This window comes from Scyliorhinus canicula, chromosome 8 (assembly GCF_902713615.1).
Source record: "Scyliorhinus canicula chromosome 8, sScyCan1.1, whole genome shotgun sequence".
In the NCBI taxonomy this organism is placed as follows: Eukaryota; Metazoa; Chordata; class Chondrichthyes; order Carcharhiniformes; family Scyliorhinidae; genus Scyliorhinus; species Scyliorhinus canicula.
In genome coordinates, this window is record NC_052153.1 from 111,573,891 (window position 1) to 111,600,344 (window position 26,454).

At 44.0% G+C, this 26,454-nt stretch overlaps 1 protein-coding gene across 2 annotated transcripts in view; it reads left to right on the plus strand.

Annotated features, from left to right (window-relative positions):
- pggt1b (protein geranylgeranyltransferase type I, beta subunit) overlaps window positions 1-26,454 on the plus strand; it is a 108,615-nt gene that overhangs the window by 19,674 nt on the left and 62,487 nt on the right. The window contains exon 3 of one of the 2 annotated variants that reach the window (XM_038805067.1): window positions 17,089-17,249. The exons of the other annotated variant lie outside the window; for it this stretch is intronic. Within the exon in view, the coding sequence (XP_038660995.1) occupies window positions 17,089-17,249 (161 nt within the window). The remainder of the gene's footprint in view (window positions 1-17,088; window positions 17,250-26,454) is intronic. 2 annotated transcript variants of the gene reach the window in all.

A 26,454-nucleotide genomic window follows, 5' to 3' on the forward strand; every position in this document is an offset into this window, starting at 1 on the left:
GCCATTTTCAGTTTGGCAAGCTGTGACTGTAGTGCCGCACTGATCAATCCTGGGGCCTCAACTATTTACAGTCTGCATCAACGACTTTGCTGAGGGATAATGATAGGTAGGAAAGTAAGTTGTCAAAAAGCTATAGAGTCTACAAAGGGATTTAGATGGGTGAAGTGAGTGGGCAAGAATTTGGCAGGTGGAGTTAATGTGGGTAAATGTGAACTTGTTGACTTTGGCAGCAGGAATAGAAAAGCCAATTATTGTTTAAATTGAGAGATATTGAGGTACAGAGATCTGGGCGTCCTGGTACATGAATCACGAAATGTTAGGATGCAGGTACAGCAAGTGATTGGGAAGGGAAATGGAGTGTTGCTGTTTAATGCAAGGGGGGGTCAGAGTATAGAATTGGGGAAATGTTGCTACAGCTATACAGGGCTTTTGTGAGACCGCAGACAGACTGAAGTACTCTGTACTGTTTTGGTCTCCTTGCATAAGAAATGGGAAGAAATCGTCCATATATATGTTTCTGGAACATACCTCTTCATTCACCTGAGGAAGGAGCACTGCTCCAAAAGCTAGTGTTTGAAACAAACATGTTGGACTTTAACTTGGTGTTGTGCTCACCCCAGTCCAACACCGGCATCTCCACATCATAAGAAATGACATAATTGCATTAGAAGCAGTTTGGAGAAGGCTGACTCAACTGATTCCTGAGATGAAAGGGTTAAGATATGAGGAGGGTTTTGAGCAGGTTGTGCCTATCCCTCTTGGAGATTAGAAGAATGAAAGATTATCTTTTTGAAACATACAAGATCTTGAGGAGACTTGACAGGGTGGATGCTGAAAGGATATTTCCCCTTTGTGGAGGAGTCTAAAACTAAGGGACGGACACAGTTTAAAAATTAGTTGTCTTCCATTTAAGACTTGAGATAAGGAGAATTTATTTATTGAGGGTCAGTTATTCTGGAATTCTCTTTCCCAAAGAATAATAGATAGAGGCTGTGTTACATATTTAAGGCTGAATTAGATAGTTTTTTGACCGACAAGGGAGCCCAGGATTATGAGGGAGGGGGCGGCAGACAGCAAGGCGAAGTTGAGTCCACAATCTGATCCGCCATGATCTTATTGAATGGAGGAGCGGGCTCCAGGACAATGGCATACTCCTGATTCTTATCTTCATGTATTGCAATATGTCTCACTGTAGTCTGCTCTCAATCTGTACAATTTGAACAGTCTTGCATCTGTTCGTGTGTGGTAGTACCCTCTCTCTGGAAAATGTGTACCAGAAACTTACTGGACGAGGTAGGAGAAGATGATGCCAATGTATTGGTGCAAGAACACCATCTTGCTTTACTCTACTTGGTATTGGAGATTACTTGAATGTCATTCCATTGTAAATCATTCTTCCTTTCATATCACAGTGGAATATTTTCAGGATTTGGAGTAGTTTTGCTGGGCAACTGATTTTTAGAAGAAAGAACAACCAAGCTCTACTAACCAGAAGGAAGGCTTTGGTCAGGCCTACCAAATCAGTATGTACTAGCTTCTGCTGTTCTCTGCATTTTTCTTGAAGTTGTTTCAATAAGGATCATGTCTGTGGTTGAACCACCAGCTCTGAATCCACATTGACTTTCTGAACCGGCATAATTGGCAAGTTTTTGTCGGTGATGGGGCATTATCTGGGTAAAGATCTTTCTGGCTGCACAAAAGAGTGAAATGCTACAATGCTTGTAATTTGACTTGCCACCTTCATTCTTGTATGTGGCTATTATTTAGCATCTTTCATTTTCTGAATGTTTTTCTTTTACCCATGCTGATGATGGCATGATGCATGCTTAACATAGCAAGTTCTACTGGCAATTCATCAGCCCCAGGTCCTTCAACAGATGACTTTTTATTTGTGTTGTTCTGACATCTTCTATGGTCAGGGTGTGGAGAATTAATTCATAGCTGATTGGTCTTAAAAGCACATACTGTATTTTGTCTATTGTTCAAATCCAGATAGAGTTCTACCAATGGTCCATAATTCTTTGTTCACTGATCATTTCTCATGAAGTAATGCATGGTACCAACATGCTTTAAGGTGATAATTTCTTGTGTAATAGTGCATAGTACCAATGGTGCATAACCTTTGAAGGTGAAAATTTCTCGTGCTAAGGTGTAGTGGTGCGAATATGGTAACAATAGGGCCAATATTCTCGAAGTCTGATTGCATCATTGTTTTCAGCACACTTCTGGATATGCTGAACAAGATCAAACCAGTATTCTGACGGGCTCATTCTGCGGTCAGTTCCACATCCGCAGAATGCATAGATCTTTAAATCTAGACATCTTTCATATCCCAACATCAACAAAAATGAAATCCAGTTGATGCCACTGGGTGGAGTGGGTGTGTTCCTATGTCATTTTGCATCATCTGTTTTTCATAGGAAACTATGTTGATGATGACCAAGTTGTGATTACTGCAGGACTCTTAACAGTTTGTCCATTTTGAAGTCAAAGCTCCAATACCATGGCATCAAAGTATTTTCCAATGTGTGCATTAAAGTCTCAAAATAAATATTTCATCACTTTCTGATGCATTTGTTCACCTTTGGCCAAGTGCATCACACTTCCTTTTCTCCATCTTAGGACATCATTAGATCTTGAACTGATGAAGATACCAAACCTGCTGGATTTATTGGGATGTGGGCAGACATGATTTTCTGAATGATATTCTGGCTTGTCAAATGTCTCAAATCAATTAATTTCTGATGGTAGAACCTACTCTATACTCGCGCCTTGTCCCATTTGGCTTCCCAGGCCAGTAGAAGGTGTAGTCATTTTCACAGAGTGAATGAGTTCTGGTAAATCGTGTTTCACTCAGCACTGCAACATTGATATTCACACAGGATAGCTCGTAGGTGATGTTGATATCCGGTGGATTAAAGTAGAAGTGGCCCAATACAGATTGAATTAATTCTGGGTTAGTGGTAATGAGAAGTGCACTGTGGAGTGGATGATTTTTTTAATAAGTATGGAGGTTATGTAGGGAGGTTATGTTGCAATTGTATAAGGTGATAGTGAGGCCACACCTGGAGTATTGTGTTCAGTTTTGGTCTCCTTACTTGAGAAAGGACGTACTGGCACTGGAGGGTGTGCAGAGGAGATTCACTAGGTTAACCCCAGAGCTGAAGGGGTTGGATTATGAGGAGAGGTTGAGTAGACTGGGACTGTACTCGTTGGAATTTAGAAGGATGAGGGGGGATCTTATAGAAACATTTAAAATTATGAAGGGAATAGATAGGATAGATGCGGGCAGGTTGTTTCCACTGGTGGGTGAAAGCAGAACTAGGGGACATAGCCTCAAAATAAGGGGAAGTAGATTTAGGACTGAGTTTAGGAGGAACTTCTTCACCCAAAGGGTTGTGAATCTATGGAATTCCTTGCCCAGTGAAGCAGTTGAGGCTCCTTCATTACATGTTTTTAAGGTAAAGATAGATAGTTTTTTGAAGAATAAAGGGATTAAGGGTTATGGGGTGCGGGCCGGAAAGTGGAGCTGAGTCCACAAAAGATCAGCCATGATCTCATTGAATGGCGGAGCAGGCTCGAGGGGCCAGGTGGCCTACTCCTGCTCCTAGTTCTTATGTTCTTATGAAGTACCATGTTTACTAATTGGCATCAAAGTCCTGAAAAGACATGCTTGTTAGGTGAATTGGACACTCTGAATTCTCCCTCGAGTGTACCCGAACAGGTGCCGGTGAGGAGATTTTCACAGTAACTTCATTGCAGTGTTAATGTGACACTAATAAAGATTATTATTATTAATTTATGTGGAATACAGACTATCCCAGCATTGAACTGTAATATGTTTCCCAATTGTGCCTTGGATGATATTACAGATGTTAATTTTGGTACACTTAGTGTGGAGTGCACTGACTCATCGGCATTGATACTGGCTGCTTGCATATAACTGACTTAGCTCAAGCATGGAGATGTAAGTAGATGGTCTTTGTGATGGAGTATGTGGGGTTTGTTAATTCTGCAAAAGTTAATTTAGATAGACTCCTCAAAGACTCTCCCTTGGACTGATCTGTTCCCTGTAAGAACACTATCTACAATGTCCTATGCTGCTCTTGTTTGGCCTTGTTCTGCGCTGTAACCAATCACCATTTGTTGATGCACCACTGTCAGTGTACTCTGTCGGTTATTCTTTTGTCTACTATTTACGTACTGTGTACGTTCCCTTGGCCGCAGAAAAATACTTTTCACTGTACTTCGGGACATGTGACAATAAAAATCAATCAATTGATTTGGGGATTGTAATAGTACAGTTCAACATGAGACATTGGCCAGCAAAAGTGATGTAAACGAAAGTTCAAAATTTTTGGCAGGTGCAGAAGGTGATGGGTTTGGTCTTCCCCAGTGTTTCACTCCAGGAAATAAGGGCACTTCTAAGACTAAATTGCAGACAAGCAGTCTGTGGGTGAGGTTACCAAGGGTAAATATGGAAGAGGAGGGGCCAAGGATAGACGTTTGAAAGATAATTATGTGCTTGATCATATTAGATGGAGATGGGGCGAAAGGTGGAGAGAGAGGAGAAATATCTATCACAGCCATAGCTCAAAGGCAAATGTCGTTAGTGACTTTGGTTATGCTGGTTGGGTGTTGTAGTGAGTGGACATGAAGAGGGTGGTTCCACTAGTAGGAAAAATAGAACCCGAGGGCACAGCCTTAGACTGAAAGGACAATCCTTTAAAATTGCAATGAGGAGGGACTTCTTCAGCCAGACGGTGGTGATCTGTGGAACTCTTTACCGCAAAGGGCTGTGGAGGCCAAATCACGGAGTATCTTTAAGACAGAGATAGGTTTGTGATTAATAAGGGGAACAGGGGTTATGGGGAGAAGGCAGGAGAATGGGGATGACAACAATATCCGCCACAATTGAATTGCACAACAGACTCGATGGGATGAGTGGCCTAATTCTCCTCCTATGTCTTGTGGTCTTATGGAAACCTGATTGGAGAGATGGGCATGGACAAGGACTTTGGAAACGAAAGGGAGGTGAAAAAGGAGTTGTTTCCAAGGACAAGGGTGTTGAGGGTGGGATTCTTATGAAGGACTGATTACAGTTTTGAAAGGAAATGGGACAGAACCTGAAGCATTTTTTAGAGTCAGCTCACATAGTAGCCAGAAGTTTGCGAGGATGGTGTTCCGAAATGAGACTCTTGAGTGATGTCAATTCGGAGCATGGTGGAACATAGAATTTACAGTGCAGAAGGAGGCCATTCGGCCCGTCTAGTCTGCACCAACCCTTGGAAAGAGCACCCGACCCAAGCCCACACCACCACCGTATTTCCATAACCCCGTACCCCCACCCAACCTTTTTGGACGCTAGGGACAATTTAGAATGGCTAATCCATTGCACATCTTTGGACTGTGGGAGGAAACCAGAGCACCCGGAGGAAACCCACTCAGACACGAGGAGAACGTGCAGACTCTCCACAGTGACCCAAGCGGCAATCAAACCTGGGACTCTGGAGCTGTGAAACAACAGTGCTAACCACTGTGCTACTGTGCCGCCCACATGGACGAGTGATATGAGAGACTTGGGATCAGAATGTAAGGAGCGATTCACTTAGATAGGGAATGGGGCAAGAGGCTGCAAAGAGATACAAACAGATTAAGTGACTGGACAACAAAGTGGCAGATGGAGTATAATGTGGAGAAATGTTTTTTTCACAGAGAAAAACAGAATTTTAATGTTATTAAATGATCAGAGAGATTTGGGTGTACTTGTTTAAGGTACACAGTACTCATGCAGGTACAGCAAGCAATTAGGAAGACAAATGGCATACTGGTCTTTATTGCAAGGGGATTAAAATACAGGAATTAGGAAGTCTTGCTGCAGTTGTATAGGGTTTTAATGGGACCACTAGGTGCACTTTTAGTTTCCATATTTAAGAAAAGATATACTTGCATTAGAGGCAGCACAACCAAAGTTCACACAGGTTTATTCCTGGGATTTGAAGGATGTCCAATGATAAGCTGAGTAACTGGGCCTGTGCTCTCAGTGAATGAGAGGTGAGCTCTTAGAAACGTAAAAGATTCTGAAGGACTTGATATATATTTGTTTCCCCTGGTTAGGAAATCTTTAACATGGGCAATATAAGGGGCCAATTGTGTGAGACTGAAATGAGGAGAAATTCCTTCATTCGGGGATTGTGAATCCTTTAAATTTTTGACCCCAGTGATTGTGAATGCTTCATTGTTGAACATGTCCAAGACTGAGAGACAAATTTTTGATTTTTCAAGAAAATGAGGGAAATGGAGAGCAGTTGGGAAAGTGAAAGCGAGGTGACGGGTTAGCCATGATAGTATTGGATGGCTGAGAGTCCATTTGGTCTACTCGTGCTCCGATTTCCTATGTTCATTTGCATCATCTAACTTTTTTTAAAAACTGGAATGGCATTAAAAATTCAGACTTTCTCGTAATAATTAATGTTGACCCAGATTTTATTTTTCAAATTGAAAACTTTCCAGGAAAGTAATAAAACTAAAAATTAATACGAAGTGCACAATGTATTCACAACTCCTTGAAATGTTCACAACCTGAATTTTGTTTGTTTATTTTCTGTTAATTGTGATAAATTTGAAGTATGTTCATTTCATTGTATTGCTTTTAACTAAAAACTGATGCTCCTTTGGGTGCTGAAGCTAGAAACATAAAACTGTAATGACTTGTATACATGTGTCAGCCATCCTGGTAGTGGAATTCTTTGAATAATTGTAAGCATTGTCTCTAACTATCGGCATCATCTTAGGAAACTAGACCAAGAATACCGCTTAAATTAGGTAATTTAAAAAAAAAATAATTTACATAAGAGCATAAGAACTAGGAGCAGGAATACGCCATATGGCCCCTCGAGCCTGCTCCGCCATTCAATGAGATCATGGCTGATCTTTTGTGGACTCAGCTCCACTCTCCGGCCTGAACACCATAACCCTTAATCCCTTTATTCTTCAAAAAACGATCTATCTGTATCTTAAAAACATTTAATGACGGAACCTCAACTGCTTCACTGGGCAAGGAATTCCATAGATTCACAACCCTTTGGGTGAAGAGGTTCCTCCTAAACTCAGTCCTAAATCTACTTCCCCTTATTTTGAGGCTATGCCCCCTAGTTCTGCTTTCACCTGCCAGTGGGAACAACCTGCCCGCATCTATTCTATTCCCTTCATAATTTTATATGTTTCTATAAGATCCCCCCTCATCCTTCTAAATTCCAACGAGTACAGTCCCAATCTACTCAACCTCTCCTTGTAATCCAACCCCTTCAGCTCTGGGATTAACCTAGTGAATCTCCTCTGCACCCCCTCCAGTCCTTTCTCAGGTAAGGAGACCAAAACTGAACACACTACTCCAGGTGTGGCCTCACTAACACCTTATACAATTGCAGCATAACCTCCCTAGTCTTAAACTCCATCCCTCTAGCAATGAAGGACAAAATTGCATTCGCTTTCTTAATCACCTGTTGCACCTGTAAACCAACTTTTTGCGACTCATGCATGAGCACACCCAGGTCTCTTTGCACAGCAGCATGTTTTAATATTTTATCATTTAAATAATAATCCCTTTTGCTGTTATTACTACCAAAATGGATAACCTCACATTTGTCAACATTGTATTCCATCTGCCAGACCCTAGCCCATTCACTTAACCTATCCAAATCCCTCTGCAGACCTCCGGTATCCTCTGCAATTTTGCTTTACTACTCATCTTAGTGTCGTCTGCAAACTTGGACACATTGCCCTTGGTCCCCAACTCCAAATCATCTATGTAAATTGTGAACAATTGTGGGCCCAACACTGATCCCTGAGGGACACCACTAGCTACTGATTGCCAACCAGAGAAACACCCATTAATCCCCACTCTTTGCTTTCTATTAATTAACCAATCCTCTATCCATGCTACTACTTTACCCTTAATGCCATGCATCTTTATCTTATGCAGCAGCCTTTTGTGTGGCACCTTGTCAAAAGCTTTCTGGAAATCCAGATATACCACATCCATTGGCTCCCCTTGATCTACTGCACTGGTAATGTCCTCAAAAAATTCCACTAAATTAGTTAGGCACGACCTGCCCTTTATGAACCCATGCTGCGTCTGCCCAATGGGACAATTTCTATCCAGGTGCCTCGCTATTTCTTCTTTGATCGATTCCAGCATCTTCCCTACTACCAAAGTTAAGCTCACTGGCCTATAATTACCTGCTTTTTGTCTACCTCCTTTTTTAAACAGTGGTGTCATGTTTGCTAATTTCCAATCCGCCGGGACCACCCCAGAGTCTAGTGAATTTTGGTAAATTATCACTAGTGCATTTGCAATTTCCCTAGCCATCTCTTTTAGCACTCTGGGATGCATTCCATCAGGGCCAGGAGACTTGTCTACCGTTAGCCCCATTAGCTTGCCCATCACTTCCTCCTTAGTGATAACAATCATCTCAAGGTCCTCACCTGTCATAGCCTCATTTCTATCAGTCACTGACATGTTATTTGTGTCTTCCACTGTGAAGACTGACCCAATAAACCTGTTCAGTTCCTCAGCCATTTCCTCATCTCCCATTGTTAAATCTCCCTTCTCATCCTCTAAAGAACCAATATTTACCTTAGCCACTCTTTTTTGTTTATGGGATGTGGGCGGCGGTGGTTAAGTCAGCATTTATTGCCCATCCCTAGTTGCCTTTCAGAAGGTGGTGGTGAACTGCCTTCTTGAATCGTTGCAGTCTCTGAGGTGCAGGTACATCCACTGTACTGTTAGGGAGGGAGTTCCAGGATTTTAGGGAGGGAGTTCCAGGATTTTGACCCAGCAACAGTGAAGTAAAGCGATATGTTTCCAAGTCGGGGTGGTGAGTGACTTGGAGAGGGACCTCCAAAGTGGTGGCGTTCCCAAGTATCTGCTGCTCTTGTCCTTCTAGATGTTAGTGGTCGTGGATTTGGAAGGTGCTGTCGAAGGAAACTTGGTCAGTTACTGCACTGCATCTTGTAGATGGTGCACACGTCTGCCACCATTCGTCAGTGGTGGAGGGTTTGTATATTTGGAAGGGGGGAAATCCAAGCGGGCTGCTTTGTCCTGAGGCATAGAGGTTTACAGTGTGAAAACAGGTCCTTCGGGAACAACTTGTCCATGCCGCCCAGTTTTTACCACTAAGCTAGTCACAATTGCCCGCATTTGGCTCACATCCCGCTATACCCATTTTTCCCATATAACTGTCTAAATGCTTTTTAAAAGACAACATTTTACCTGCCTCTACTACTGCCTTAGGCAGCTCGTTCCAGACACTCCCCACCTTCTGTGTGAAAAGATTGCTCCTCTGGACCCTTTTGTATCTCTCACCTCCCTTAAACCTATGCCGTCTAGTTTTAGACACCCCTACCTTTGGGAAACGATGTTGACTATCTACCATATCTATGCCCCTCATTATTTTATAGACATCTGGTGTTGAGCTTCTTGAGTGTTGGAGCTGCAGTCATCCAGGCAAGTGGAGAGTATTCCATTACACTCCTGATTTGTGCTTGTAGATGGTGGACAGGCTTTTGTGTGGGGGGGGTGGTCAGGAGCTGAGTTATTTGCCGGAGGATTCCGATCCTGGTAGCCACAATATTTATATGGCTAGTCCAATTCAGTTTCTGATCAATGGTAACCCCCAGGGTGTGGATTGTGGGGGTTTCAGCGATAGTAATGACATTGAATGTCAAGGGGTGATGATTAGAACCTTCCTTGTAGGAGATAGCCAATGCCTGGCACTTGTGTGGCACAAATGTAACTTGACACTTGTCAGCCCAAGCCTGGATATTGTCCAGGTCTTGCTGCATTTGGACATGGACTGCTTCGTTATCTGAGGAGTTGAGAATGGAGCTAAACATTGTTCAGTCATCCGCAAACACCTCCACTTCTGACCTTATGAGCAAGGGAGGTCATTGATGAAGCGGCTGAAGATGGTTGGGCCTAGGATACTACCCTGAGGAACTCCTGCAGTGATGCCCTAGAGCTGAGACGATTGACCTCCAACCATCACAACCATCTTCCCTTTGTGCTAGGTATGACTCCAAACAGTGGAGTATTTCCCCCCTGATTCCCACTCCTGTTTAGCTAGCACTCCGTGATGCTCTTGAAATTTTCCTTTCTGATTTTAAAGAAGAACACAGTAAATTGTCCCATCTGGCAAGTTTCCCTGCTTGAAAGATAATCCATTGTCCCCTGTCAGTAACTTCAATTGCATAGTTCTCAGGTTTCACAAAATCTGCCCTTTGCTCTGCAGTTCGTCGCTGGAAACATATTTTTGGCATTTAAAAGCTAGTAGACAGCAGGCTTATTGAAATCCGCAGAGACATTTTGTCAGAAGAAGTGGCACCTACTCCTCACAAGATCAATACAAGTAATTGAGACAGATTTTAATTCCAGAAAGAAAAACTGTTGCGTTTAATCATAGGAGTTAAAATGTAAAGCTGAAAACATTCTGAAGATAGCAATTTTGTGCCCAGTTTACATTGATTGTTTTCATTCATACAGTGTAAAGCAAGCTGCCATTGCCATTCTCATTTTTTAAAAGTGGATGAACTAGGGGATTAACCAGAAAAGCTTTTTTATTTGAATGAATGGTCAGTAGAGTGACATTGTCTAAGGTAATTCAAACAAATGTTTTCCATTTCAAGCAAAGGTTTTTTTTTACCTGTACTTTATTATCATCCATCAATTATTGCCTGTCTTGAAAAGCCTTTCCATCATCTACAAGGCACAATTCAGGATTCTGGTGGAATATTCTTCACATCCCTGGATGAGTGCAGCTCCAGAAACACTCAAAAGGTTTTGACACCGTTCAGCACAAACAGCCTATATGATTAGCACCCCATCCACCCACTTAAACATTCACTCTCTCTATGTAGTGTGTACCATTTACAAGATGCATTGCAGAAATTCACCAGTGCTCCTTTGACTGCTCCTTTCAACTCAAGTGCTCTGCCACATGGAAGGACAAGGGCAACAGATGAATGGGAACATGAACTGCCTGCAAGTTCCCTTCCAAGCCACACAATATCTTGACTTAGAACTATATTGTTGTTCCTTCACTGCTTGCTGCATCAAAATCCTGGAGCTCCTTTTCTAATAGTACTGTGCATGTATTTACGCCAGATAGACTGGCCCGACACAAGACTCCCAAAACACGTGCTCTACTCCGAGCTCCACAATAGAACATAGAACATAGAACAGAACAGGCCCTTCGGCCCTCGATGTTGTGCCGAGCAATGATGACCCCATTCAAACCCACGTATCCACCCTATACCCGTAACCCAACAACCCCCCTTTAACCTTACTTTTTAGGACACTACGGGCAATTTAGCATGGCCAATCCACCTAACCCGCACATCTTTGGACTGTGGGAGGAAACCGGAGCACCCGGAGGAAACCCACGCACACACGGGGAGGACGTGCAGACTCCACACAGACAGTGACCCAGCCGGGAATCGAACCTGGGACCCTGGAGCTGTGAAGCATGTATGCTAACCACCATGCTACCCTGCTGCCCCAAGCAATCACTAGGAGCGCAGAGGAAACTCTACACGGACACTCTGAAAGCCTCCAGAAATAAATGCCACATCCCTGTAGACACATGGGAATCGCTTGCCTTAGACCGCACAAGCTGGAGAAAAAGTATCCGCGAGGGCGCCAATCACCACGAGCGTCGTAGGGTGGAACACTTAGAGGTCAAGCATAAACAGCAGAAGGAGATTGCAGAATCCAGAGCATCCCACCAACGCCCCCCCCCCCCCCCCCCCCCACCTCATCAAGCACCACCTGCCAAACCTGAGCCAGAGCCTGCAAATCCAGGATTGGACAATTCAACCAACACAGAATCCACCTCCCCGGAGTGGAAGCAAGTCATCCTCGACAATGAGGGACTGCCCAAGCAACAAAAAAGCAATCTGTGTGCGCTTGTTGGGGTAATATGTTTGGATATTCTGTCTTTCCTCTGGGTTGGCAAACCCAGGAAAAACTGTTAATGTCATTATCCTCATTACAATCACAACCTTGTGAAATAAGGAGACATCAGGCACTGAAATTGCTGCTCGTAGGATTTATTAGGTTGAATAAATTGCTGAATTTTAAACAAATTAAAATTAAAATAAACTAATGTATGGTTGTAAACCAAGACAGCAGACTCTCGAAAGCTAGTTTCAAAGATCGGTAAATAATTAAGGCGATAAAAATGTGCCTCTTCAAAGCCTGTTATTTGAGCAGTTATATCGTTGCTGTATATTCAAGTTAGAGAACATTAACAAGTACATTTTGTACATAAACACACAAAAAAGGAAGGCCGCTTCGTTCACAAAAAAGCGCTTTACCCTAAGTCTGGAAGAACGGTAGCATATCATTGGATGGGTCTGGTGAAATGACGGTCAAAAGTGAGACATTTGCACCATATGGTGGAATTACGACTTTGGGACCATAGAATTCTGTTCTTTTTTTCTGATTGCTGCAGAGATGTATTTGAAATATATCACACATTTTTTAACTCTGCAATGTGTGAATCTGTAGCTTTGTTAGATGTACTGGAGTACGAGCTGCTGGGAGAGGAGGGAAGGATCGAATGTGGCATGTAAAGTCACAAAGCATAGCGACAGTCTGAAATTGCATGTAGACAGACCGGGAAGGTGGGATATCCCTGAGCACAACTACAGACTGGGATGAAATCAGGCATGCTGGACTGTTTCGTTATCTGAGGAGTTGTGAATGGTGCTAAACATTGTGCAGTCCACCAGGGGCTGGTTTAGTACACTGGGCTAAATAGCTGACTTTTAAAGTAGACCAAGGCAGGACAGCAGCACGGTTCAATTCCCGTACCAGCCTCCCCGAACAGGCGCCGGAGTGTGGCGACTAGGGGCTTTTCACAGTAACTTCATTGAAGCCTACTCGTGACAATAAGCGATTTTCATTTCATTTTTTTCATTTCAGCCGACTTCCAGAGAGTGCAGTTTGCAAGCATGGTAATGCTGTACAACTCTGCAATTTTATTTTCCTAGTCCCTTTGCTGATAGCATCATCAATGCATGAAATATGTGTTTAACAATAGTTCACCGTAACTTTTTTTCTATTCTTTCATGGGATGTTGGTGTTATTGGCAAGGTCAGCATTTGTTCCCCATCCCTAATGACCTTGAACTGAGTGGCTTACTTTCAGAGGGCAGTTAAAAGTCATCCACATTGATGTAGGTCTGGACTCACATGGATGCCAGACCAGGTAAGTATGGCAGCGTTTCCTTCCTTTAAGGACAGTAGTGAACTAGATAGTTCTTGCAACAATTGATGATGGTTGTCATGGTCACAATTATACAATTATAGTCCAGATTTATTAACTGCATTCCAGTTCCACCAACTGCCCTGGTAGGATTTGAACCCATGCCCCTGAGCTTTCATCTGGGACCTCTGGATTACTAGCTCAGGGACATTAGCGTTACACCATCATCTCCCCATTAAGTTGCTTTTCTGCTTTTATTTTATTTGGAAGTTCCATCCTCTTCAAAAGCCTGTGCATTTCAGTTAGGATTAACAAGTTAATTCAAAACTCTTAAAGCAATGCTCAAACAAAAACCTCAATAACCCAGCAATTTTTCAGATTAAAAGACTCCCAGGTCAACTATAATCTGGACCTTGAGTCCCCAAGCTTAAGTGAGTAGAATGATCATTAATTTGGGATGTGGGCATCGCAGGTTGAGCCAGCATTTATTGCCCATCCCTGAGGGCATTTAAGAGACAACCACATTGATGTGGGTCTGGAATCGCATGTATGCCAGATCAGATAAAGATAGCAGGTTTTCCTTCCTAAAGGACATGAGTGAACTAGATGCTAAAGGCATGGCCACCAATGGTAGAGTGACTAAAATTAGGGATGCACAAGAGGCAAGAATTTAAACACAGAATTCATGGAGCCAGCGAAGATTATGGAGATAGGGAGGGGTTGAGGCCATGGAGGGATTTCAAAACAAACATTAGAATTTGAAAGCGGTGTTACTGAAGCAGTAGCCAATGTAGGTCAGCAGCACATGGGTGTTAGGTGAACAGGTTTTGGAGTGATTAAGGATACAGGCAGCAAGGTTTTGGATGACCTCAATTTACAGAGGGTAGGGACACCAGCCAGGATTCCTTTAAACTAGTCAGATCTAGAGATAATAAAGACATTGATGAGGGTGTTGGCAGCAGACTGGCTGCGATGGATGAAGAGTCGGAAATAGTTAATCTTAGTGATACAGATGTGTGGTGGAAAGTTTGTTTCGGACCAGACAAATCTAGTTCGCAGAGGGATGAAACTAGTGGCTTGGGAACAGATTTCAACTTAGGCCAAGAGAGTGGCTTTAGTCCTCTGAATATTTAATTGGAGGAAATATATGCCCAACCAGTACTAAATGTTGAATAAGTGGTTTGAGTTTCAAGTTTGGAGTGTTTTGAGAGGTGATGATGAGGTAGAGCTGGGTGTTGTTAGTGCATGTGTGGAAACTGACATGTTTATAAAACGATCTGCCTTTGGAACTAGAATATGTTCCACTGTCTGAAGAGCTAAGCTGCACAGTAAATTAAATTTAGCATGTCACACATTTTCAGACATTTTTATTCTCTGTTCAGATTTGTTTTGTCTTTGCCTTTGTCTTTAACTTTGCTTCTCTCTTCATGGATGCTACCAGACTTAATGAATATTTCCAGCAGTTTCTAGTTTTATTTCAGCTTTCTAGTTTCTGCAGTATTTTGCTCTTCCATTAGATGGCGCCATTGAGTCAGAATGGCATGCCTTTGCAGCATGGTAGTATAAAGTTGTGAGATGTTGATAAATGTCATTCCTGGGTTGCTGCTGTTTATGAAAAGAAATGCATTTATTTTAGGGATCTGAAAATAAATTAGTTTTGAGCTAAGCACCAAACAGGAGAAAACATGAGATGTAATACCTCAGAGAAAACAGATCTGCATCAAAAAGTATATTCTGCATTGACCATAGGTTATTAACAAGGAGAACAAACCACAAACACAAGTTCAAAATTCAACAATATGTATTTAACACAATTAACCCATATATTACCTACAGATTACTAGAGGTACCCAAGGTAATCATAATTGTTATTAGTGTCACAGGTAGGCTTCCATTAACACTGCAATGAAGTTACTGTGAAAATTCCCTAGTCGCCACATCACGACGCCTGTTCAGGCACACTAAGGGAGAATTCTGAATGTCCAATTCTCCTAACAAGCACGTCCTTCCTTCCACAAGTCCCAAAAGACGTGAAGCCAAAGGGAGATAAAGTAGACATTCCGTACTCACTGTGGGCTTTAACCCATTTCTAATCTCATGGTAAATGTATTCATTCTGAATAACCTCACCGGGGTAACTCTGCCCTAATTCCAGCCCTTTTTCCAGGCCATGGGCTAGTCAGGATAGCTCCATGCATCCATGGCTGTTATATACCCACCAATCACTAGTGAGGGTTGTCCTTCGGGGGAACAATAATCAGAGCTCACCTAATTCTTCCTGTACACCACTCTTTGGTTGTTGCACCCACAGGTGAGACTCTTATTTGGCTGTACTCATAGTATGCCATTTCACACTCGCCTGCATCCGGTGGGGTGAACCACATATATTCTGAGTATCGTAGGCTGATCTCCTGGTCTTCGATTGATGCGGCATCTGTAGTCCAGGGTTGCTGCAACTATTTTGGGATGAGGAGTCCCAGATGGTAAAGTAGTATGTAGTTAATTCTGGAGGGGCATTTAAGGCAGCATCGATTCCTTTCCCCACCTTTTTGAAAATAAAATGTAAAATTACAAACTACCTGATATATAAATGTAATAGTTCCTACAGGATTTTGTGATCTGTGTTTAATGGGGCTGTGTGGGCAGAGTATTTTCTGAGGTGGGGATTAGTGCCACACACAGCAAAAGGAAACGGGATTACACCGGTGGGTCCGAAATATGTGAGGACTCAATAGCAGGACTGTTCCAGAGCATTTGGGTGTACTTGGTTGGAGTAGGTGTTCAATGGGGACATGGTCTAGTAGCACGTGGTTGTGCCTGGCTGGGATTGGAGTTTAATGGAGAAGAGATGTAAGCAAAATAATGGATGGTGACCTGGCAAAGCACATAGTAGAACATGTTTAAGGATGACTGATCGAAGAATGAATGGCGAGGGATGGTATTGGCACATACGGCCGTTATAACAATTCATCAAGTGCAGGCCAAATCATCTGTCTATTTTATCAAGTTTGATGGCAATTTTCGATTTTAATTATAGGTCGATGGGGAATGGTGAAGAGATGTGACGGCACTTGGGCATGTTGAGCTGGAGTGAGTTTAATGGGGAAGAGGTGTGGTAGCACTAAATGTGCTTGTGGTTGGAGTAGGTATATGTCAAAAGAAAAGTTAATTCTATGACATTGGGTGTGTTGATCAGGGAAGGGGTGCAATGGTGGATTGTTGTAAAAGCAGAGGTTCGCAACAGGAACATGGGCTGGTTCTACAGGCAGTTTGAAAATAGGCGAACACTCGATTGCAAGATAGTCCTGGTGGAGTGGGTAGGTAACGGGGGAAAGGTGTAGCAGCATTTGGGTGCGCTTGTGGCTGGAGTGAGTTTAACGGGGAAGACGTGAAGTAGCACTTGGGTGTGCATGTTCAAAAGAAAAGGTTAATTTTATGGCCTGGGGTGGGTATCGATCAGGAATGGGAAAGAGATGTGATGGCACTTGGGTGTGTTTGGCTGGAGTGAGTTTTTTGGCTGGAGTGAGTTTAACGGGGAAGAGGTGTAGTGGTACTTGGGTGTGCTTGGCTGGAGTGGGTTTGACGGGGAAAAGGTACATTCTTCCTATGAATACGTCCTTACCACAATCTGTGTTCTGTTGTTGAAGGATATGACACAGTGTGGGGAGTGTGTATTGACTGGAGTAGGTGTGTGACCCCGATGGCCTCAATGGGAAGAGGCGTGTTCAACTGGGGACACCTTCTTTCCCAAGGCAGTCAACTGTTGATTGAGGGGTTAGAGCAGGTGCTTGCGCTAATGATTATTTTTTTTTTCATTTCCAGACTGCGTGTGTATGTCTCTTGGTCCAGGTCCACGGAATGTTTTTCCGTAGGAGTTCTGGAAGGTGGGCAGCTTTGGTGGCAAAACCGTCAATGTGCTTTCGGCAGTACCCCACCAATCCTAGAAAGGAGCGTAGTCATGTCACGTCCTTTGGCAAGGGAAGGTGTGTTACCGACTCTACTTGCTTCCTTTCAATTTCTTGCTTTCCCTCGGTCACTACCGTACCCAAGGAGGTGACTTGCGGTCTCATGATTTGGGCCTTTTTGCGGTCTATTATTAATATTAATGTAGTGATGAGATTCAGCAGTTTCTTTAATAATTTAAAATGTTCTCCTCTGGTTTCCGTTTGTAGGAGGAGATCGTCCACATATTGGATGAGACATTCTGGCCTGGAAAAATGTTCCAAGCCTTTGGCTAACCTCTGGTGGAAGATGGAGGGAGAGTTGTGGAAACCTTGGGGCAGACATCCAGGTGTACTGCTGCCCCTGCAATGTGAAGGCAAATTTATACTGGCAGTAAGGCTCCAGGGGGATCGACCAGAAGCCATTACTGCTGTCTAACACCATGAAGTAATTGGCATGTGGGGCCCATCACATCATGGCTTCAGGGCTGGTCGCCACTGTGGGGGCCATGACTGGGGTGGTCTGGTTCAGTGCACGGTAGTCAGTGGTGGGCCTCCAAGAGGGGATACACCGAATGCCCTGGTGTGTTTTTCCAATGTCACCTGTGCTACCGGGTCATCGGCCATCTCGTTGTGGTTCACCTACAGCTCTCTGATAGTGGCAATTCTATCTACCGTATATACTCGCGTATAATGCGACTTTTGAAGACCTAATTTGTAACCTAAATTTGGGGGGTCGCATGATACGCGAGATACAAAATTCGTGGGTGTTTTACTTGCTGTTTTTTCTGATGGGAAGAACTCTGCCGTTCTTCGTAACATCTTCATAAACTTCCTCTGTACTTTTCTCTATTGGTTTTGAATTTGTAGCTAGTAAAAAGGAAGCAGTTGGGCCAGATACATTACTGCTCCTGGTAAACAAAAACAGCTCATTCTTTATGCATGTCTGTGGGTTGATTAATATGCTGCTGCTCCATTGTGAGCTGCCTGTGGGGGAAGCGCGGTTTCTGGTGGGTCACGGGATGGCCCTTCCACCATCACCATAAGCGTCTGGGGTCTCCCACCCCTAATTTTCTCAGCCCTTATTCAATCCTTCTTCACCTAATACTTCAGCTGCCGGTCAGTTCTAGTGCATGACCACAGATTACCTTTAGCCACCACTGCTGTGCTCAGGGGGGGGGCAGTGAAGCGGATGGGGGCGCTGTGAGGGCCGCTGGTGAGAAGACAGATCAGCAGATGGCATTTCTTTAGAGGACTACTCCAGACTGAGCTTTACCAGACTGTCATCCAGATGACGGCACAGTTGGCAGACTAAGGCAGGTAATTCCTTGGCAAAATCTGGCAGTTTCCAGCTGTCTTTACTAGCGTCGTTCTGCCACTTGACGTTTCCATTCATAAAAACATGAATGGAAACGTCAAGTGGCTGAACATCTTCCCATCAGAATGCTGTGGTCAAAATCTGAAGAGTAGTATTCCTGATCATATGGGTAGTTTATTCAATACATGGCCGTCTTTTTCCGATACAGAATTCGCGGGTGTTTTACTTGCCGTTTTTATGAATGGAAACGTCAAGTGGCAGAACGACGCTAGTAAAGACAGCTGGAAAGCTGTTCGATTCGCGTACAGCTTTCACAACAGAATCCACTCTGCAGAATCCACAGACAATGATGCCATTTGGAAGTTTTAGTTTGGGCATTAATTTCCAAAAAAGTTACTCGCATGAAACATGAGACATAGCATAGAATCATGTTTTGGGGACGAAAATTTAGGGGTCGCATGATACGCGAGATCGCATGATACGCGAGTATATACGGTATATACTTAACAGTGGCCACCTCGATCGGGGATTCCTGGATGGTTGGCATCAACCAGTCGCAGGCATTGGCTGGGTCGAAGGACAAGTTGCATTTTCGCATTAAGTCAGATCTTAATATATGCCCTGTCTCGGGGTGGAGTTTAACCAAGATAGCTGAATGGCAAATTCTAGTGTGTCAGTTTCTGCTCCCTCCTGTGAAGCCACTCAACATAATTGTCCTGCAGGTGCGCCATGTGCAGTCAAGGCCGGGGGATATGTTTAGAGTAGTGCAGGATCCTCTTGTGTCCCATCAGAACTCGACGGGCGGCCTCGTACCTCACCTTTTACTAGGGGTCTCCCGACACTATTCCATGTGGTGTTACACACCCATGTCAGTGAGGCCTGGCACCGTCATGTCTCTGGTCCGTATTCTATTTGAGGGTACAATCCGAAGGGAGTCTCGGGTTTTCTACTGGGATAATGGTGGCCTGTTGTGCTGATCCTTCCAGGGGCATGGGTAGGGTTTTATCTTTGGGGAATCATGCAGTTGGTCGTGGGGAGAGTTGGGTGGGGCCCTACAGTCCCGGGTGAAATGGTTGGGCTGGCTGCAGTTCTAGCACTGCTGGTTGGGGTGGGTGCCTTGTTGGAGTGGAAACCTTGGTTTGGTTCTGTGCTGCTCCCGGTTTTGGGGATTGGGAGTACAGCCGGCACTGGCCTGTGATTCCCTGTTTTGGCGATCGGGAGACATATATGGGGACAAATGGTCTGGTCTTCTTGTTTCTACCTCCCCCATCATTTTGCCATACCCGGCTGGGATGTGGGCTTGGATGGATAGGATTAATCTTCTCTGGTTTGGTGGTTTCAAGGGTGTTTAGCTATTTAATGTCCCTTTCCCAAGCGTGAATCAGGCTTCATTATGGATGTTATCCTTGGGATTGTAGTTCTCGCATGCTTTGCGACTGCTGTCTGACATGGGTTATCAGGGTTCTGATCCACATGGAACAGTGATATGGGTCTAATTGGACTCCATTTAATGGTCCGAATGCCCCAGTTAACTGGTTCCAGAGACACCGGCAAAAGTCATCGGATGCCCCCTAGTTTCTGTTGACACCTGTTCAAACCGTTCACTGAGTCATCCCTATTGAGTCCTAAAGTGGTTAGAACGGCTGCTTTCATGTCCAGTAGGTTTCCTCCTGCTATGTTTGGGGAGCAGGTAGGGTGAAACGAATGGCGGGGCTTAAACATAATAGTATTAGCTTAACCTTCTCTGCCTCATCCAGGCCATTTAGAACCCGGTACTGAGACATTGTCAAAAAGTGCGTTTGGGTCCCAGGAAGGTTCGAATACCCCAATTGATTTTGTGATGGTGAGCTGGGTCATGGTGCAGGATGTTAAGTAGGTCACATGAGAGTTCTGTCCGTTCTGTTTGCGGGTGGTGACTGGAATCATTGGAATGGGGACCGGTGCTGGGTGTAGTTCAGGGGGTGCAGCAGGCTCCGCCACTTGGAACAGACGTGGGGTCCCCAGTCGGAGGTGGGGTCCCCAGTCGGAGGTGGGGTCCCCAGTGGTTGTGGGGCTGGTGGTCACATAACTGCAGACAGCCTCTTCTAATTCCTCCCATTCTACCTCTGTGTTGCTGTCCCTGGAATTTGTCGTGTACGCGCACATTACCCCTCTTTTAATAGCTAGTTGGGACTGTAGTCTGTCTATCTCGTGCAGGCATTTGGTATGGTCAGTTGCGTGGGCACTATTGTCTTTCACTGCTTGGTGTAAAACTTTTACTGCAGGTTGCAGGTCGCTGCTTTTCAATTTTAATTCTTCCAGTTGTGTTAGCACACTGTCTTTGTCACTAGCGGTGCGCTATAGTTTTTGATTTGCCTCATCGTACTGAGCCTGAAACTGGCTCATGTGTATGAGGTTGAGTCAGTATCTCTCTTCTCTCTGCGCTACATCGGTTTCTAATTAGTGAATGCGCGCGGTGGCGCCCACCATGTCTTGCTGTAATTGTGAGATCTGGCGATCTTTGGTTAAAATGTTCCTCTTTGTCCTCCTTTAATTTGGACATCTGAGCTTCTTTGTCGTCTTTAATCTGGTTAACCAGTTTCTCTGTGCCTGCCCTCAATTTGGATATTTGGGCTTCCCTGTCCCTTTTAATCCTGACTATCTCTCTCTCACTTCCACAGAGTTGATCCAGGCAACTTGCGATTGCAATCACCTTACTTAGTTTGTTTCCTTTTACCCACCTCTGTATGGGCATGGCACCAACAATTTGCTCCTTCGGATCCCTGATCCAATGTTGGGGTGTCACCCCACTGAACCAACTTGGGCCATTTACTATTCAAATATTTACGGAGGACCTCCTCCCACTCCCCACGACTGGTCATGTCTATTTTGAAGTGTAAGGTTCATCGCAGGGCTTTGGAAACTGATCTGGGTAGGGGTCCAGCTTGCACTAAATTTCCTCCCACAGAGTATTTGCAATGTTCTCGGTTATCCTAATGCTAAGTACAGCTTGTAAGCCTTGTTTTCCAGACACCTAATTTATGGCCCAATTTTACTGGTTGAGATCTGTATTCGTCCTTCACTCACTCAAGACTGGCCGTCACGTGGGCATTTGCCCTCTTAATTCAGGCTCAGAGGGTGTGTTGGGGAAATGTTGAGTTGAAGGTTCACTTTGGAGCAAGCACTTTTCTCCCTCTCCTCTCCTTGTCTCTCCTTCCTGTCCTTGTCTCTTTGGTTCTGACCCTGGTTGGCACGCATACCATTGCCAAATAAGGTGACGGTGCGAATTCTAGACACCCTAGAGTCTGACCCAGCCTGGGTTTGCAACAGTAGACTGGTGCATATCAATCGGATCGATTATCTCTTGATGGCTGATTGACAGGGCAGGTCCGGACATGTCTTGGCAGCCTGTCTAACCTTTAGCGTATTCAAACCTGGCCAGTTCGAATTCCCATGAGGCTGTGCTGGAGTGACTGGTTTGTTTTAAAGTGCCCAATTCTTTAATTTAAAATGGCCCTAGTGTGGGAGAGAGAGAGTGTGGGAGAGAGAGAGTGTGGGAGAGAGAGAGTGTGGGAGAGAGAGAGTGTGGGAGAGAGAGAGTGTGGGAGAGAGAGAGTGTGGGAGAGAGCCCTAGTAGGTCACTACAATGCACAACCATCCAAGAATTTGAACATTTCTTTAAGGATGGGCCAACACAAAAGACAATGCAGTTATGAGACTGCCTCACTATGTGCCTCAAATGGGACAAAAGGAAAGATTGAAACTCAGTTTGTGGCAGATGAAATGGTCACTATCAACTTCTGTTGTATCCCAATTGTTTTCCCCATTCAAACGAGACTGGGTGAGCCTCAGACGTGTTAACCTAATCAACATGAACACCACACCTTATTTGGAAAAGACTTGGATTTGGCAGAAGATATGTTGTGTTTATTTGAAAGCTCAGCTGAGAGCAGTTTGCTGATCACAGAATTGTTACGGCGCAGGAGTCCATTTGGCCCATTGTGTCTGCACCAGCTCCCCAAACGAACACCATGACTTAAACACCTGCTTTTTACACTAATCACTGCATATTGTTTACAGAAAGAAAAAGAGCACCATCCAGACAAGGCCTGGAAGCCTGCACCCTCAAATTAAAAGTCTGATACTTTACCAACTGAGCTACCCAGGTTTAGTTCCACCAAAATCATAAAAGGCATCAGTTTAGCCAGTCTGTGAACCAGACTTGAAAACCAGCCGCAAGTCAGTGAGGGCCAGAATATGTAACCTGATGGAGTTTAGTGTTTGCTTGAGAACCGACCTCCCAGTTGAAAAAATGAAAATCACTTATTGTCACAAATAGGCTTCAAATGAAGTTACTGTGTAATTCCCCTTGTCGCCACGTTCCGGCGTCTGTTCGGGGAGGCTGGTACGGAAATTGAACCCACGCTGCTGACCTTGATCTGTTTTACAAGCCAGCTATTTAGCCCACTGTGCTAAACCAGCCCCTGTTATTCAACTACAAGAAAAAACCTAAACCTGCTAGAACCCCTTGAGTTACAAGATCCTCACTTCAACTTGAAATCAAGAAATCTATTCAAAACACTGCCGGCCTCCTGTGGAAGCTGGAAGTCCTAAATCTGAGACTGAGATAACCTCCCAGGTGCATCACATTTATCTGTATCCACTATTTCTGTGTGTATTTGTGTGAGTGAGACCATGTGTGTGATGTTGCATTTAATTCGGGATTAGTGTGAGAGGGTAAAAAATGTTTTTTTTTAACTCGTGAAAGCTTGCTGCTGTATTATTTAATTGGAATGGCTGTATTTTCTGCCACCACAATGGAAGGGGGTGCATTCATCCAATTGCAGTGCCTGTGACATCAGTATCAGCCACAGCTATCAACAATAGGATCACCTTTAATATCGAACAATATAAAGATGAATTAAACATTCAATAATTTGTTTTCATCATGGTTAAGGATTGTAGTTTTCACAGAATATTGAACCCCAAGCACCAGTTTAAAAACTCCTGGGATTACAGTTGTGATTTTGCTCTCTGCCTCACTGACCGTTTGCTCCTGACCCTTCACTGTATCTTCTCCCTCGCTGCCTTGCAATTTCACTCCACAGGTTGCAAGCGGGTGGTGAGGGAAGAGGCCAAGGTTTGGGAGTGTGGGAGGGAAAAACATTCAATGGGTATACAACAATTACATCAGTGGCATCTTGCATTCATCTATGGGAAGAGTGGGTGCTGACTTCCTGTTCCAAGTGCAAAATGATGATGTCAGCAGCACTGGCTTCCTGTTTTGGTGTGGTAGCTGGAGATATGGATAAGAAAACACTCTTCTTTCTGTATAAAACATACTGATCATTGGCAATCGGTAAACACATATATTGTGTCCACGACAGCACTTAACTAAATCTTGTGATGTGCAGGAACAAAAGAATCAGTGGCTTGCAGTTTTGATAAACACTGTTTATGACTTAAAATGTGAAAGTTTCATGTTGACAAAAATCTTGACTGTATATTGGTGTTTAGTACTGCTGCTGAGGTTAAATTTTAGATTTGTGGTTTTACCGGCTGTTGTTGTCAGATCGCATGAAGCACATCTCAATCTTGGTGTCCTCCATATAAACTGCGTACTATTTCAGGTCGTTATGGAATGCAAAGATTCACCAACCACCACCATGCACTGCTCCCACCAAGCTTCTCCTTTCCAGTAAAATTATCATCTTAAGCCCCTCTCTCCGTCGTGCTCTATTTTCACCTTCAAGCGTGAGAACTAATGGATTTGTTCGCTAAATTTAAGCGATCATATAACTGTCTCTTCCCTGTCCCTTCATCCCTCTCCCCCCCCCCCCCCCCGATCCTGTGCTAATCTTATCTAAAATTTACCCTCTGTCTTAGCCCTCAAACGAGTAGCCAGAGAGTCTCCTGCAATGTCTTCTCTTCCTACTCAGTGTTATCGCCAAGGGACTATCCTTGGCCCCCTCCTATTTCTCATTAGCGTGCAACACCTCGGGTTCCACACGTCTGCTTGTGCAGTTCCACCTGATCACTCCAACTTCTCCACAGTCTATGAATTGTTAAACTACTCGTCCACCATCCAGTACTGGATGAGTAGAAATTCTTTCACCTAACAATTTGGAAGACCAAAGCCATTGCCTTCGGAGCCCACCACAAACTGGTTCCCTAGCCACCAGCTCCACCTTTTCTCCTTGCAGTTGCATGGTGTTATATTTGACCCTGAGGTGAGCGACCGATCAGATATCCATTCCAGTGCTAAAACCCCACCTCTCTAATATCACACAACTGCACTCCTGCCTCAGCTCATCAGAAACCCTCATCCATACCTTTTGTTATCTCTGGAATTGTCAATTGGAATGTTCTCTTTGTCAGCCTTCTATTTCCGTTCTTCATGAACTTTCAGCTCATTCAAAACTGCTTTCCCTCTCCCAACTTGCACTATTCACCAATTACGTGTCCAAATTTCAAATTTTCATCCTTCTTTTGAAATCCTTCTGTGGCTTTGCACTCCATATTCTCCAGTACGACAATCCTCTTGAGAACGCTGCATTCCTCTAATTCTGATACTTGTACATCCAAACTCCAGCATTTTAGTCAAGCTTTAGATCATCTGACCTCCTATTTTTATATGTGGCTCAGTATAAAATTTTATTTAATAACTGCTTTGAGATATTTTAATATATTAAAGGTGCTATGTAAATGAGCATTGGTGTATGTTTATGATCTTTGGTGTTTGGAAAGATAGCATGCAGAGCAGAGGCTCGTTGCTTCCCTCAAGGGATACTGATAATAGGTTATCCTTATTGGTAGGAAGCTGTGAGGCTACAACAACAGTTGGTATTTCTGCAGCACCTTTAACATAATAAAACATTCCATGGAGCTTCATTTTTCCCTTTTCCCCCATGGGATGTTGACGTTGCTGGCTAGGCCAGCATTTATTTACCCATCCATAGGGGCTAATTTAGCTCACTTGGCTAAATCACTGGCGTTTAAAGCAGACCAAGCAGGCCAGCAGTATGGTTCGATTTCTTGAGAAACTGGTGTTGAGCTGCCTTCTGGAACAACTGCAGCCTCTGTTGTGTAGGTACACCCATACTGCTGGTAGGGTAGGGAGTGAGGTCCAGAATTTTGACAGTAACAGTGAAGGAACAACGATATATTTCCAAGTCAGGGTGATGAGCAACTTGGCGGGGAATCTCCATGTGATGGTGTTACCATGTATCTGCTGCTCCTGTCCTTCTAGATGGTAATGGTAATCGTCATGGGTTTGGAAGGTGCTGCCTTAAGAACGTTAATGAGTTCTGCAGTGCATCTTGTAGTTGTACACACTGCTGCTGCTGTAGGTTGGTCGTGGAGAGAGTGAATGTGTATGGTGCCAATCAGAGGCTGCTTTGTCCTGGATGGTATCAAGATTCTTTAGTGCTATTAGAGCTGCAGTCATCCAGGTAAATGTTCAGCATTCCAACACACTCCTGACTTGTGCACAGCCTTTGGGGAGTTGTGAGGTGAATTACTCTCAGCAGAATTCTTAGCATCTAATGTGCTCTTATAGCCACAGTATTATGTGACTAGTCCAGTTCACATTTTGGTCAATGGTATCGGATGAAGCATACAAAAGTGGTCTTAATCAGATCAGTCCATAAGAGGGTCGTTTAGGCATCTGGTAACAGTGAACAATACTGTGATGCAGCCAGCCAGATCGGATGCTTTCTATGGTGTATCTGTAAAGGTTGGTAAGAGTCAATGTGGACATGCTGAATTTCCTTCGTTTCCTGAGGAAGTATAGGTGCTGTTGTTCTTTCTTGCTGGTAGCATCGACGTGGGTGCACCAGGACAGATTTTTGGTGATGTGTACACCTAGGAATTTGAAACTGTCAACCATCTCGGCCTCGTTGATGCAGACAGTCGTGTGTGAAGTACTTTGCTTCCTGAAGTCAATGCCTA